The following is a 15,851-nucleotide window of genomic DNA, read 5'->3' as shown; positions in this document are numbered from 1 at the left end:
TTTCTGCCATAGCCAGGACATCCTTTTTTAGCAAATATTTGATCACCTCAAGATCCTGCACTTGTTCTGTGGTGAAGTCCCAGACTGCCAGAGGTCACAGTCCTTGTCACCTGCCCATACTCTCCCACATGCCTTGCTAGCCACGACCTGCCTCAGGACATACCCCTATGTGATATTCTTGAATTAACCTTTTGAAAAGCTGGATGAATATACTTGAAACATGCCAGTAGGAATATCTTAGTTACCAAAGGGTGTCCAAGATACTGAAGAGTTATTGTAGAAAGGGAGAAAACATCTATCCCACAAGAAAAGAAGGGGAAGCTGCCATTCTTTCTCTCATCCACCAAGTGGTTCTTGGAAAAGGGAAAATGTCTAATTGTTCATTGTCCTCATGAGATGGTTTGCAAAGTGCAGGGAAGGCAACAATGCAGGGGCCAAATACCAGTTTAGGTTCAAGGCCAACTCTTTTATCATAGTTCTTCCAAGCAAAACACAACTAAGTGATACACTGCAAATTCAGCCTTTAACAAGCTCTCAAATTTGATGTACAGCAAATAAATAGGGAGCATGGCAGTGATTAGATAAACTAATACTGTGAACAAGTAAATCAACATTGTGACCAACAACCGTCAAATAGATAACAATTATCAGTTCCTTCTATAACACACTGTGGTCAAATCTGTTATCTCAAACCCTTCAAGCATGATACAGGGTGCCAAAACAGGCTTGATGTGATTCAACTTCATCCAGCTGCTCCCTCAATCCTCTGCAGCAGGATAGAGGACACAATCAGAAGAGTAAAAGTGAGAACATTGGTGGGTCTAGATAAAGACAGTATAATATGTAAAAAAAACAAAACAAGACCAAGAAAAAGAAATTATGTAAAAACCCCTCAATTGCTTGCCAGCAGCTGACCAATGCCCAGCCACTCCCTGAGCAAGTGCTGCTCTGGCAAACTTTCTCTGCAGTTTTTATTGCTGCACATGACACCTGTATGGTACAGGACATTCCTGTGGTCAGTTGGGGTCAGCTGTCCTCTCTGTGTCCCCTCCCCACTCCTTGTGCACCCCCAGCCTGATCACTGGTGGGGTGAGAGGCAGAAAAAGCCTTGACTTCATGCAAGCACTGCTCAGCAACAGCTGAAACATCCCTGAGTTATCAACACAGTTTGCAGCACAAACCCAAAACACAGCCCCATACCAGCTACTGTGAAGAAAATTAATCAAAAACCTGTAGAGAGCCCAAGTCTTTATAAATAAATTACGCCACTATGGATAATTAATTTATGTGTTACAGAAGTAACAGCAGAGAGGGGAAGCTGGTACAGAAGGAATTATTCAGGAGGGAAACGCCCATATTTATTACTATGCGTAAAGCTTAACCAGTACAGGGTGTGTTCCCTCAGAAAAAAGCATCACAAGAGATTAAGTTAATAGACATGTCATTTATGTGTTCATTATTAATGATCTAAGCCTGTGTAAACCTACAGCAATGTCAACTACAGTTTGCTGGTTTTCTTAGGCCTCTGTGTGTGTGTACAGATATATATGTTTGGGTTTTTTTAAATTTTTTTTCCCAGGATTTGTGAATTCCGGGATTTGGGAATTTTGGGAATCTTTGAGCTGGGGAATTCTGGGATTTGTGAATTCCTGGGAATATTTGGGATCAGGAATTTTGGGATTGGGGAATTCTGGGATTTAAGAATTCTGGGAATATTTGGGATGGGGAATTCTGGGATTTGGGGATTCCTGGAAATATTTGGGATTCTGATTTTTATATATATATATATACACACACATACATAGACGCACACACACATACACTGATACATATTCACTTCTGAATACATACTACATTTATAAGTTAGTTGTCAGATGCATCTTAACTCAAGTGAGGTCTCAGTGCAAAAGGGAAACTGTCAGTTCTGTTCCCAAGGCAAAGTGGAAAAAAGTCAGAAAAAGTGAGGCAATTAAAAGAAGCCATCGTGATATACACAATAGCTCTTAATACATGGATACAGAAGTCTTCCTGAGAAGCAAAACAGCTTTACAGGATATATTCTATATTCTCCCAGTAATGAAACACCTTTTGAGGGAGGTGTTCCTACACCCATTTCCACAGACGAACAGAAGTGTGAAGCATCTAAGGCAGAGGAGAAGAAAATGTCTCTTACAGCATTGTGAGTTCACAGCCTAGAAGTGTATGATTTTTTTTTCCTCTTTAAGGAAAAGAATTTTAGACAATGATACATTTTGTTTCAGAAACATAGAGAAAGCAGAGTATATGCAGCATTTCACTACCAAGATGAGCTGCTTTAGAAAAAGCCTTTGATGAGTAATGGCAACATACATGTTTCACACTATGCTACAGAAAAATGACAGCAAACCTCATGTCATAAGGAAAAGATGATTTCTACTGTCATGTGATGAAAAGTTTTGAAGGCTTCTGAAGATTAACTATTCTGGTGAATAACAACCTGTAGTTAGAGTAACATGGCACTAGAGTCAAATGCAAGGGACTCAAAACTGATGTCTCAACTAATAATTTAATTGCCTTTATTGACAAGGAATATGAAATAAGACCTACAAGCGTCTGCATCTCATATGCAGGATGCAAAAAGCTGTGATTTTAAAATCAAGCTTTCATTTTTCCCAAATGTCAGAGGTGAATCCATAACAAAAAAAAAAAAATCACAGCACACAGTGAGAAAAGTAACTACCTTTTTTCTTTTAATATAGATGTAGTACAGAATGTTTAATTACAGCAGGACAGTGCTTCCAGTTAAATAAAATTAAAAACCTTTATTTTCCCCAAATATAAAATTACTAAATTAATGTCTTAAAAGAATAAGAATATGGAAAAAGCTTTAAATTATACCACCATTTACCACAGTAACCATGATTACCAATTACATACTCCATTGCTTTGGCAAAAAAGGTTTTTCTTTTAATAACTGCATATAAACCTACCATAGCAAAGACTGTATACATCTTTATATTGCACTTATTTATATACAGGGATAAATGAACTGTAAAGTCTGCATATACTTGGAATGAGCAAATTTTCAAAGTAAACTGAAAGCAGAATGGTAAGAGCAGGTATGAATATTAAAAAAATGCTTAGAAATGTAATACATTTATGTACAGACTGTACGGACTGTATTAACAAACAATATGTACATAACAATTTACTACTATTGATATTTTAGTATAATTCAGTGTTCATTAATACAGACCTTTGGTTGTATTTAGTTGTTTAGTAAGATCTAAGCTTGCATACCTCCAAAATGCAACAAGGTATAAAATAAAGCACAACAATTTGCCAAATGGTACAAAAACTACTATTGTCAGTTCCATTAAACCCCAAAAACTAGTGTCTCTGTCTAGCCCCAAAATAGTTCTTGTACTTGGAATCTCTATGTGCCATACACAAAAAGAACACCTGAATGTTACATATCTGCAAAATTACATCCCACAACACTTTTTTGTAATGTGCAATTCATTTTAATAATACTTTCTAATGAAAAACAGAAGCTAACTTCATAATTTTCCAACACGAACTTCTGCAATGACATTGTGAACACTTTTAAATTTTACCAGCAAGATCAAAAAATATATATGTGTGTCTCCCTTACTCTAAAAGACTATTACCAGTAACTGCTATTTGCTAAGTGTGCTCAGACATTCGTATGAACTACGCAGTTTGCATGTGCCCGACATTTAGCTTCAAGGTCATCCTGAGTTTGCACACAATGAAGCAAATCCACAAACTTCAAAAGAAACAAACATACTTTCCTTTACAAAACAATCATGCAACTGAAGAAGAACTGGGCATCCCGTGAACTGTTGTGCTTGTCGGAGTTCCACTTATGGCGTTGAAAATGTGCAGCGAGTTGGGCATGACACTGGTCTTTTCTTCCACTGGAGTAATCTTAAAATGAAAGACATGTATTTACCAAAATGCTTCAAAATGGCACAGGCATGTCTAAAACAGCTAACCAATTTCTTCACGTGCTGCTTATCAACTCAACCTCCCAGTACTTTTTCAACTGCACAAAACTTTTTGGAAATGGTTACTCTTTTCAGCCATCTCCTAGATTTAGGAGAAGTTACTTCTCCTGTCTCAGTTCTCCTAACTCAGATATTACACGTGCTTGGAGAGTTTCTATCATTCCTCCTGCTAACTTTCAAAAGGAGTTTCAGAGTGACAACAAGCTAACTTTTTGCCCTTTTTTGGTTTTTCTTTTTTTTTGACTTAGAGGTATAATTTGAGCATTTCTTACAAAAAGCTATTGAAACACCAAAAAGATTTCCGTCTTAACAACTATAAACAAATTGATGCTAAAATTAGAAATACCATAAAAAAAAGAATTATATAAAGATTAGACAAACTAATAGAACAGAAGTAGAGAAAACTAATTACCATCCCATCTGATCATATTGGCAAGCAGCATAGGAGAAAAAAAAAATCTGTTAAGATTCTTTTATGCATTTTTATAACAAATTTTTTGCAGTTGTTAAGACTTGGTATGGTTACATTACAGCTAATAGTTTATTCAGTGATGCAAAGCTCTTTTTCCCAAAACAGCAATAGGCAGATACATAAAGGAGACATTTAAAAAGATTTTAGTGAAGACCTTCATGTTTCTAAGCCTTCAGGGGAATTATCAGTCTAACTGAAAAAAACCCAAAACACTAAAGCAAGGGCATGTTTTAATTATGTACAACTAATTAGATTGGTATAAGAACACAGTGGTAGGCCTATAGTACATATTACTGCAGTCAGTGCTGTACTTTCATATTCCTTTCACAGTGTCTTATGGATATCAGTTGTTTGCCTAAATGTAAACCAACAGAAGAAGGGGCAATGTGATTTACTGCCGAAGTTTCAGGACATGCTTTTGCTTATCACCAATCTTTGGAAACTCACAAACGTCAGCATCTTTCAAACATCTACATCTTCCACTGAGTTCAAAGTACTTTTCCTTCTGTACAAATTTTCATTTTATTCTTTTACTTTTTCCTATGCCAGGGGAATGCAAATCTTGCATTTATCATTAAATTCTTTGACCAAAACACTTGCCTCCTTACCAAAGGTGTATTCTGTATCACTGTCTAATTCTCTCATGTACCTTGTTCATCTCAATCAGCTTTCCAATCAGTTATCCTCCATTCCAAATCCTCCTCTGCTTATCAATAAATCACACTGAAATATAGTCAAACTCTCCCACTTCTGTTAGCTAAGCAAATTCTTTTTCTTTTCCACAAATCTTTCAAAAGAGTTTCCTTCTACTACTATTTTTTATTAAAATAACAAATCCAAGCACATAATTCTGGAAAAATGGTATCGCTTCCTATAAACTTTGGTTCACAAAGTTTACATCTATTGATGGCAACTAAAAAGAGTTAGTTGTGTCATAAGCTTTTCTCTGTGACAGGATATCAAAACAGGTGAAGGAAAATAAAGCCAACGTGCTTCATCATAATTATATCACAGAGTTACTCAGAACACAGTACCTGAGAAACCACATTGGGAAATAATGGAAAGCAATAAAACATGTGAAGTGCACTTTAGACAAGTGACACATTTTTGAATAAAAAAAAGTTGCCATAAAAGTTTTGGGTACCATCTAAGCAAAGGCAGAATAAAGGCAAATCTCTCTTTAGAATTATCAACCATTCTGTGGTTCTGGAAAAAAGTTATAAAAGTGGATGAAAGAAAAGGGAGCTGAAGTCATGAATATAATGAATAAAAATGTCAAGCATGTCAGGGATTGAGCACTGAACTTCAGCTCTTCCTGTCCTCCTGGAAATAATATCTTTGCCTCTGAACTCATGAGATATTTCTGCCGTAGAACCCAGATGCAAAGGTTGAGTGGTACACTCCACTCCACAAAAGTTCTGGTTTTCCTTCCCCCCATATTTGTAACTTGTCAGTATTGGACTTCCCTCAAGAAAATGTATTGGAATACCTCTTAAAAGAGATTTAACTCCTTGTTGTAAAAGCAACTATTTATACCTCCAACAACGATGAAGAAAGGGCTAAACTTGCAGATCATACATACTAATTTCATTACAATTGTTTTATCTTTATTGTAGTCTTCCTCACCTACAAAAAAACAGGCTGGTGCCAAGAAAACACACAAGCAAAAAAAATGAAGGTCCACAATTTCATGACAGGCTTATATTCCCACAGAAAGGAAAAAAAAACCCCATTATTTTGTGTAAAGCATCCATATATTTCCCCTATTCTTTTCACATTATGGTTACATTCTAAGTGACAATACTATCATTCATAATAGTTGCATAATGCAACTTCAGCACATACTTGCTCATGCATTATTTCAGAAAGCTCTTTTGCCATTTCTCTGTAGTTTGCCTTCATTTCTTCTTGATATTCCAACTGATCTTCCTTTATCAGTCGTTCATTTACACCCAGAGCATGCCCACAGGCTTCAACAAATTGCCTGATATAGAGAAAATAAGAAAGTTCTCAAACAGAAATCCAAATGATTGATTTAAAATGTCAGCTTACAGTATATTATTAATGAATCAGAACATTTTAAAAGTTGAAAGTTTCAAAAATTATTTTTATGAGTCTTGGGAAAAAGGTCCATATTCTTTTTTTCCTCTCCCCCATCCCCAAGAAATCCCAAACCTTCCACGACATACCTAAAAACTTCTTTTAGGAGCTTTACTTTATTGTCTGGATATCTTTTGGTGTTAGTGTCATCTAAGAAAGCTCTTGCATATGCTAATGGACCAGCATTAACCTAAAAAGAACAAGAATTAAAGAACAGTCAGATATATGACATACTGTCTTAGCAATAACAGGTGCTACAGGTGTGTATTGGATCGGATTTTCTTATGAGAATACATTGATTTCAAAAAAGCTGGACTTAGAAAACCAGAAAACTGCTAAAGATGGAGCACTAAAGCAGGAGAGGTCTCTCCAGTGCTATAAACCTGTGCTGGCACAAAGAAACCACTTCAATGATGTGGCAAAGTAACTGCAGATATTATCAATCTGTCATCTCTGTTACGCAATTAGGGTGGGAAAATGAGCTAACCTACTACTGTTTGGTCTGTGTATCTATTGAAAACACATTTCCAAGCTGAGAATTCTGCAAAAACCTGCAGAAGTTTAATTGTGCTCTTAGGGCAGCTACAGGAAAAGTGGTTTCCGTGACTTATGACTCATCCTTATTATTCTTCATCTTATCAACAAGAGCCTCTCCCTTCTCATCCCATAATACTAGCTTGACAGCTTACTGATTCTGGAACCTTGGTTTGGTTTTTTTTCCCTTTTCCGCAGAATGAGACAGCTGGTCATATCAGATGACTGTGTTAACAGTTTCATGGTTTCCAGTCAATTTAAAATAACAGAGCAGCACATTTGTCACTGCATTTTTTGAAGATCCTTTCCATACTGACTTGTACATGCTACACCTGCTTCAGGTACCCTATTTTGGTGAATCTGATGGCTTCTTTATACATTCCACTTCCTGCCTGCCTTAGGCAAAAAGGCATGCACAATGAGATTTTCTATGGTTATCTTATTCCTATATGTTATCACTCACTCTTTATCTCCATAGTGTTCTTACAAAAATATCCTAGACCTACTGTGGGCAGACCTACAGCTAGGCAAATTATGCTAATTTATCTTCAGCTTCATCTATTATCTTCTAGCAGTTTCAGCTTTACACCAAAATCTGGTGGGGCTTGGAACGCAACATATTCCAGAGATCAATCTTAATTCTTTTGTGTAACTGTCTCTGATCAGTTGTTCATATTAAATACTTTTATTTCTTTTCCTATTCAGGAAATAACTGCAGACAGTGAGCATATTTCTAATTTAGGACACTCTTGAATGTGCAGAATAGAAACCAACTATGAAATGCTCCTTATATAACTTTTCAAGGACAGAAGTGAATGACACTGTATGGCAAAGGTCTTACCTGAACACTGACACTTCCCTGTAGCTTCAGCTGCAATTTGATCATATCTACTTCAGCTGAAGAGCAAAGCTGCCTAAGCTCTGCAACTTTTTTACTCATTTCATCAATGGCTACTTCAATTGGGTTTAAATCAGTGTGGTGCTGGTACATCACTGGAATGCGCTTTTTCACATATGGGAAACAATGTATGGCTGTGGACAGAAACAAGTTTAACTTAGGAAAAGGTTTTTTAATAGGGTGTGCTTTGAGAGAATCTTATGCTAAAATCTCATTTTGATGTAATTAGCTGCCCAATTTAATAACTTACATAATTAGAAATATTACCAAATGGACTGGGAAGCAAGACACTGAAATGTAAATATGCAGTGTTACATGCATTACAGCAAAGAAAGATCACTGTCATTACTGCTGTTAATAACCACCAAGAAATAAACCACTGGAACTTAATTTATATGAGAACCCTGAAAAAAATTGCTTAACATTCACAAATCTCAAGGAAGAGAAGAATCCCAAAATAGCAAAGCTATATTTTCTATTTCCTCACAAGTACTGGCCATGGACAGCTATAAAGTCACTTTTTATTATAAAGTCACTTTATTATTATAAAATCACTTATTAGTTTTTACAACTATATTAATACAGAAACTCGTACTTAACAGAGACAAAACACAAAATAGTCTTTTTCTAAGAAAAAGGAAAGCCAGAGTCCAGATTCAGAATTCTGAAAGCTTAAGGAAAAGGAGATAATAATTTTGAGAATTCTCCACTGATGAAATCAATCTGAAAAACCTAGCTGTGGCCAAAAATATGAAAAGGATTTTAGCTGATAGCTATAAAGAACTTAGGTGAAATAAAAAAAAACATACAGAACAAAATTAGACCATTTCAACTAATGTTTCCAGTGGAAGCATCCATTCCATCAGTACCTGTCAAAATAGTCCTTCGCTTACACTGCTCTTCTACTCCTCCTTGTCTTTTACCACCTTGAGTAAAAGGCATCTCAAACATAAAGCGACGAATGTTATGAGTCCTTTCAAATTCTGTTTTTCTTTCCTGCAGCTCCTTTTCTTCAAAGTATGGAATTACATGTGTAACTTGAATATATGCGTATTTTGAATCTAAATCCTTAGGATTTACCTTAAAAACAGGACAAAAAAAAAAGTCAAATAGCTACATTGTGAATAAAGTGGATCTAATAGTAGTCACACAACTTCCAGAAATTAAATTTGGTCTCTTAACCTCTAAATTATTGAAACTATGGGAAATGTTCATGCTTTCACAGGGGTTTCCTGTATTCACTTTTTCACTAATAGGAAGAAAGACAGCCAGATGCATTACGGTGCATTGTGGACTTTTTGGTTTATTTTGGTTCATTTGGTTTTTGGAGGTTTTTAACCACTCACTATCAGGAAACCCAGCCCTTTCATCAAGTCCTCCTCTCGTTTAAAGTTCAAATATTGAAATGTCCACCATTACTGCACTTTAAGGCCAAAATGCACAGAAATTTTTGAATCAAGGATTCAAAATGATCCTTATCAAGGAACAAAAAGAGGCATGAAATTATACTAAGAGGAAATCATCCTGAAGTCTAAGGATGAGGAGAAAAACATAATAAAGGTTGAGGTGTGGAAAAGGGAAGAACTTCCAAAGAATGACTGTGCATGAATGGGTAAGAAATATAGCTAAAATTAAGACAGAATATGATCATAATCCAAATTTGTTCTAAGATACAATTATTCTTTTGAGAGGTAACACTCAGAAATTAAGCTCTTTGGTTGTTCTAAAAGGCACACTTAGTAGGAGATAATACTCCTCTCATGCCTTTCCAACAACAGAACTTTTAGACGCAGATGCTCGTGTGCCAAAAGAGTAACAGCCAGTGATCCCACAGCATTTCAAATAAATTAATGAAAGCAGTATATTAGAATTTTTTAGAGAAAATAAAGTTCATACTTTGCCAGAATCCTGAATCATTTTGACATTTTCAGCTCCAAATTTGTCAGAGTAGAGTTTTTGGAGTCTTTGGGAAATTTCTGAAAGAGGTGTGAGTTTAGGCTCTTTATAGATATATTCCTTTCCATCTTCATCCTCAAAGAAACCCTGTAAAAAATGAAGTAATCAAAATCTTGGAGAATAAAACAGAGGAGAAATTACTAAGATGGACATAATGGGTGTGTTCAAAGGAAATATAGACATTTAACATCAGTATTCAAGCAAACATAAATAGACAAATTAAAATCTAAGTAAAAAGATTTTCTAAGAGAATAAAAAAAACAACAGAAAAATGTAATTCTCTACTACAACATGAGCAAAAGATAATGGAAACACAGAGTTTAAATTTTAAAAGTTTGTAGCAATTCTATGGTGTGACAAGCCTTTGAGATAAGTTTCCTTCACTTTTTCTTAAAAGTGAACTTGCAGCACTGTTTCACTCGCCAAAACAGGTAGTCTTGCCCAACAGGACTATCTGATTCACAAGTGACAACTTTTTTGGCAGAAGTTTACATAAAAATAATCTGAAATTTTTCCTTATGTAGTTATAAAAAGTTAATTCCACAAGATGAAATATAATTATGCAAAGATCTTAATTTTATGATGTACTATTGGCATATACTTCTTTATTTTTATTACACATACCATTGTTTTTAAAACCACACTTAAATGCATGGAAAGTGAAACAGTTCGTTGGTTTAAAACAACAAGCCATGTTGAGTTCATGTTTGAAACCAGAAAATAAATATTTTTGTCATAAACGAAACAGACAAAATAGAAAAGCACAACATATCATGTATAAACACAGGCTAGATCGACAAAAATACCCACACCAAACTAAGGTGAAATGCAGTAGTTTGTACTGCATTGCTTGCTTTGTAAGCAGTTACTGTAATTACCTCAACATCTGTCTCACTGTCTGTAAACTGGTATTGCTATAAAGTCATAAAAGACAACAGAATACATGTAAAATTATACTGCTCAGAGTATTTTACAATTCTCCATGCTCAGCTGGACAATTAAGCAACTGGGCTATGCATGTAGAGAGTGTAGTACTCGATACTGCGTGATACCATAGGGATACAGAGGCATTCTAGACACGTACCAGAGGATGTGAAGCTGCCCAATACACAGCCAGAACTTTGGTTTGAAGCATGCAATACTGATGCATAGAAAAGAGTGATTTGTTCTCTAAATGGAGCTTGATGTTACTTTTTGACTTGCAATGGCTATTAATGCATACCAATCTAAGAAGCAGCCTTGCAAACCACACCGTAGCACTACAGACATTAAGTCAATGCATTGCTAAAAACTGACATTACAGAAAACTTACCGCTGCCTTAAGGGAGTAAACAAAAGAAGAAAAAAGGAAAAAAGGCAAAAAAATTTACTGAGGAAAATGGTAAGAGTTTTACTGGAATTGATAAATGTTTTAAAAATAAATTACGGATGGCATTTCTTTATTTCATACAGAATACACTCCATGTGCTTTTGATGTCACGGCATCAATAAAGACGATGAAAGAATAAACCTTGTAAAATAAATTCAGGTTTTTCCTACTGCATAGAGCAGGCCAATAGAAGCAACACTCACTTGTCCAAAGAATGCTACCCTGAAATAAGTCCCCAGCAGCCTCTTGCCTGTATGCATAACTTCAGTAACTTTACTGTATGCTCGATGAAGGGTGTCATATAAGTGGGCAAGCCTCTAAAAGTAAAAGAACACAATAATGAGGGAGAAGAACAAAGCACAACTTTCCTATCTTAAAATGACAAATTATGTCCTTGTAGCCAGTAACAACTGAAAACATTCTTTTACTGAATGGTAGTATTAGCAGTTGTACAAGGATGGCAATACGTAAGACAAATTTTTAATTATTTATATTTAAAGAAAAAAAAAAATTTAAATTAAAACAAACATTTCAACACATTCAAATTTCAGTTACTATTTTAATACTCTTATTATGTGATGGTCAATGTGTCATGCAGTTAGACTTGAAAATTCAGTACTTTTTTCTTGCTCAAAGTTGTAAATACCTCAAAATCTCTCCGTTTTTCGTAAATGGGAATGATAAGTTTATATATATCAGCAATGAGTTCATAGCGCTCTGCCTTCCAGAGTCCATCAGCACACTGCTCCAACAATTCCATCAGCACATCCTAGATTTGGATACACAATTGAAAGTGTAAATCAATTCAGTACTCATCAAAAGCACAGCAAATAATTATACCAAAATTCTTCCCAGTGAAAAGGGAAATCTTGCCTCAAAACAGAATTATGTACACTTTGTAATTTAAGTTTTTGTGGCAATCAAAAATTGCTAAAAGGAAACAAAACAAGACAGAATGGTCTGAGTGTACACACATACTCCTTGTATTTACAAACAGCATGAATCTTTCAGATATTCTTTAAATTTCTTTGGATCTTCTTCAACCACTCTTGCACCACAGTGGTGAAGCCAGAAGCTGGAAAAAACTCCTTTCATGTTTTGAAGCTACTCCATTCCACCTCCTTCTTCCCTCTGGTAGAGGACTAAGTCAGCTTAAAGACATCACTAAGAAAATCAATTTTTAACACTGCAAGCACAGACTAAAAAATGGTACCATTATCCATGTGCTGCAACAGACCTTAAAATATTTCCTCCTTTCCCCAGTCAGACTCCCCAGTACCTCCATTCTCAGCAGCCAAGTGGTGACAAGTGACAGACCAGTGTCACTGCTGGACCACAAGGGCTGTCCACAAACACTGGTTTATGACACAAGTCTGAATTCAGACACCAGAGGGCATCCAGATGCAGCAAAGTAAAATTTTGTTTACAAAAGGAAAAGAACATGAAGAGCACAAGCTTCTAGTGGGAGAGCTGATAGGAAGGAGCAAAAGAATACAATATTTTTGAGCCACATGTCTCAATATTTATCTATTCTCATGGGAAAAGTTCTTTTTCACATACACAATATTTCCCTTGACACCTGTGAGAACAGGCTCTTGCTCTTAGTGGTGCTCTTCTTGGAAAAGTCTGATTATGGACTGGACTTTTTCCAGTTTGTTGACACCTGTTTTGGGGGTCAGTGCTGGACACAAGGTTAGAGATGAGGCTCCACAAATGCCAGCATAAAAGGGAAAAAATTCACTTCCCTCTGCTTCTTGAGTCAATGCTCTCAAACACCACACAGCCTGCAGTGGCTTTTGTTTCCACAAAGCCTCACTGATGATTCCCATTCAACAGGCTCTCCACTAGAACTTCCAGGTCTTTCTGCAGGGCTGCTGCTTAGCCTGTACTGAGATTTTTTTGCTGATTTTTTTTTTTTAAGGTGCAAGGCTTTGCACTTGTCTTTTCACAGCAATGAGAGGACACTGTGTTCCTGAGAGGCTCCTTCATTTACCCATCTGCCACCCAGGACAATGCCTCTCATGGAATGTCACAGGCAAACAACTGTTTTGATGAAATGCACACAGTAGCCCTGTTAAAAAGCAAAGTCCCAAACTAAATTTTTGGCTAGCTTAGGTAACCCTGGCCTCAGACAGAATTCTTTTAAAATGAGAATGAAATTGAGAATTCCAAAATTTCAATTTTTTTTTTTTTAATGAGGAACTATACAAGTCTTTAGAAAAATCTCACTTAACCATGAAGAGGTTTTTTTTAAACTGAAGAATATGAAAGATATTTGATCCTTTTAAAAACATGAAGGGATTCTCTCTCATCCTCCAATACTTGCAAATGCTCCTCTGGAAATTTAACTCTAAAATAACTAGCAAAAAGGGAAATCTCAAGTTTTAAGGGAAGAAATTCCAGATGGCTTGTTACCATGTATAGGAAAAATTCTCATCAGGGCATCATTTTGCTAAGTAGTAGTAAAATACAGCCTGAAAGATGTTTCTGCTTTTTGACTTCTGTATCAAATTGATCTTTTTTTTTTTTCTCAGACAATACAGTTCTGCTTAGTTTGAACACACTGAGGAAACATCCCATTTATGAATATGTTCCTATTCCTGAAGGAACAGGGCTACCTGTTCTGAAGCACTTCTCAAATGATTTTTAGCCTGCTAAAGCCAAACAGTTTTTCCCTAGTGTTACTCTTGTTATCATTACTATTATTAGTTCTCCCCTATTATTACTTTTCCCATGTTTCAGATAACTTTCAGAAGTTATCTGAAAAACAGTAACTTTTTTCAATATTTCATCAGTTAGAGTACTACATGGTTAAGTTTAGAAAGGGTTGCATGTAGGGAAAAAATGAAATTTGGCTTGGTTTGATCCTTCTGCAAGCTGTACAGGCTTATATTTTCACTCTTGGCTTACTTCCGTTCCACGGAAATACTGAGAGATGGAAATAAACTTGTGTAGGGTTCAATGACCCAGAAAAATCTGTACATTCTTTTTGCAGGGAGTGACTAATGAAAAAAAGAATAAAGACATTCCAATTTTAAAAAATGCATAATAATTTAACTCTGACAAATGGTCTGGCAGGAAAACAGTGACAGAAATTTCCAACAAAACTTTCCATCAGCAGTAGTCACTAGAATTCCTGATCTTCAGTAACTTAGAGCAGCTTACATTTTGCTTTGAGTAACAGCTAAAATTCATGCTGGATCAGAAGAAACAATTATTTTAAAAGGCAGCACAAAAATTGAAAAAAAAAAAACCAACAAAAAAAAAACCCCACAAAACAATTTGCACAGTCAAGTAATATTGTCATACAGCTTTAACATACACTAATTAAAACACAAGAAAAATATTTTTGTTGTACCATTACACTTACAAACCAGAGGGTTTTCCAACATGACTGCTGCCAGTTATAGTCTGCCCCTCTCTGCCACAACTATACCAGCAAATACATAGTGCAGACATAACTTTTCTTAAGCAAGATCATTCACATTTTCATACAGGCTGCTTACTAGTAAAATTTACTATACATTCTGCACAGATGGATCAGCAAAGACACAAGGAGTGAAACTTAAGCCAGGAAAAACACATGGACATGAGTTTGGTGTCAGCAAAACTACTTTCATGTTATGGCATATTTGCTTAGGGAAACTGTAAACAGCAAAAAACCAGTGACCAGATTTTCATGATTTCTGGTGGAGTAATACTGTAAATCCAAGTCAGTTTTACAAAACAACAGATTTTGCTAACTCTAAGAAGTAACCCACACTGGTGTTCATCCTGTCAACTAGAATAAACCCCCAATTTGCTTTTATTCCAAAAGTGGAATAAAAGTTGAGTTGATGTGCTAGCATTGTATTTTAAATATATGTCTAGAGTAAATTCTCTAAATCTAGGCCACCTCACAGAATTTTTTCATTTCAGCTTTAGGGTATGAATAGTAGATCAGAAAACAGCTATTGTATCCCTTATACCTGTAATTCTCCAGACTGAAACATAAAATTTGCAAAAAAACCTAGCCCTTCCATGTATGTAAATTTTAACATTTTTATGTTTACTTACTTCATTGAAGTGAACATCTTGCATTCCAACATCCTCCATCATTGAAGCCTCTTCATCTATATTCGGTGTGATTACTCTGAAAGCAGTACAACCTTGCCTAAACATCCCTGTCATTGAAAAAGAAATTTGACAAATTTAATTTTTTCCAGCAGGATAACACTGGGCCATTTTGTGATTCTGGATAAAGCAGAAGCCATGTTTAAATATACCCAATTCCAAATAAATAAAAAAATAGATCAGCCTCCCACTGCATTATTAAAATACAAGACCTTACATTACCATGAATGTACAAATGGGTTTTAAAAAATTCAAAAACATTAATACCTGGACCCTTACCTACCAAACTGAGTAGTGTCTGAATCTTCCCACTTCATTTTAAATTTATGTCTAATCTACTCCACCCTAAGTCCAAGGTACTCAACGTAATTTTTACAGTATTTAATTAAACTGCCATGA

The 15,851-nt window shown here is 35.6% G+C and overlaps 1 protein-coding gene across 13 annotated transcripts in view; it reads right to left on the bottom strand.

Annotated features, from left to right (window-relative positions):
- Window positions 1-2,707: 2,707 nt before the first annotated feature.
- DOCK9 (dedicator of cytokinesis 9) overlaps window positions 2,708-15,851 on the bottom strand; it is a 112,788-nt gene continuing 99,644 nt past the window's right edge. For 9 of the 13 annotated variants that reach the window (XM_064408379.1, XM_064408382.1, XM_064408384.1 and 6 more), the window contains exons 45-53: window positions 15,396-15,502; window positions 11,986-12,108; window positions 11,543-11,656; window positions 9,911-10,057; window positions 8,884-9,094; window positions 7,958-8,148; window positions 6,672-6,772; window positions 6,328-6,466; window positions 2,708-3,930 (exon numbers count right to left, since the gene is read on the bottom strand). In XM_064408379.1, coding sequence (XP_064264449.1) covers window positions 3,808-3,930; window positions 6,328-6,466; window positions 6,672-6,772; window positions 7,958-8,148; window positions 8,884-9,094; window positions 9,911-10,057; window positions 11,543-11,656; window positions 11,986-12,108; window positions 15,396-15,502 — 1,256 coding nt within the window. In that variant the 3' untranslated portion in view covers window positions 2,708-3,807. Of the gene's footprint in view, window positions 3,931-6,327; window positions 6,467-6,671; window positions 6,773-7,957; window positions 8,149-8,883; window positions 9,095-9,910; window positions 10,058-10,848; window positions 10,885-11,032; window positions 11,289-11,542; window positions 11,657-11,985; window positions 12,109-15,395; window positions 15,503-15,851 lie in introns of those variants that run through there. The other 4 variants (XM_064408388.1, XM_064408387.1, XM_064408389.1 and 1 more) reach the window with 2 other exon arrangements.

The sequence above is a fragment of the Passer domesticus genome, chromosome 2 (assembly GCF_036417665.1).
Source record: "Passer domesticus isolate bPasDom1 chromosome 2, bPasDom1.hap1, whole genome shotgun sequence".
In the NCBI taxonomy this organism is placed as follows: domain Eukaryota; kingdom Metazoa; phylum Chordata; class Aves; order Passeriformes; family Passeridae; genus Passer; species Passer domesticus.
The sequence above is the reverse complement of the archived record's forward strand: the minus strand, read 5'-3'. Positions and strand labels throughout refer to the sequence as shown.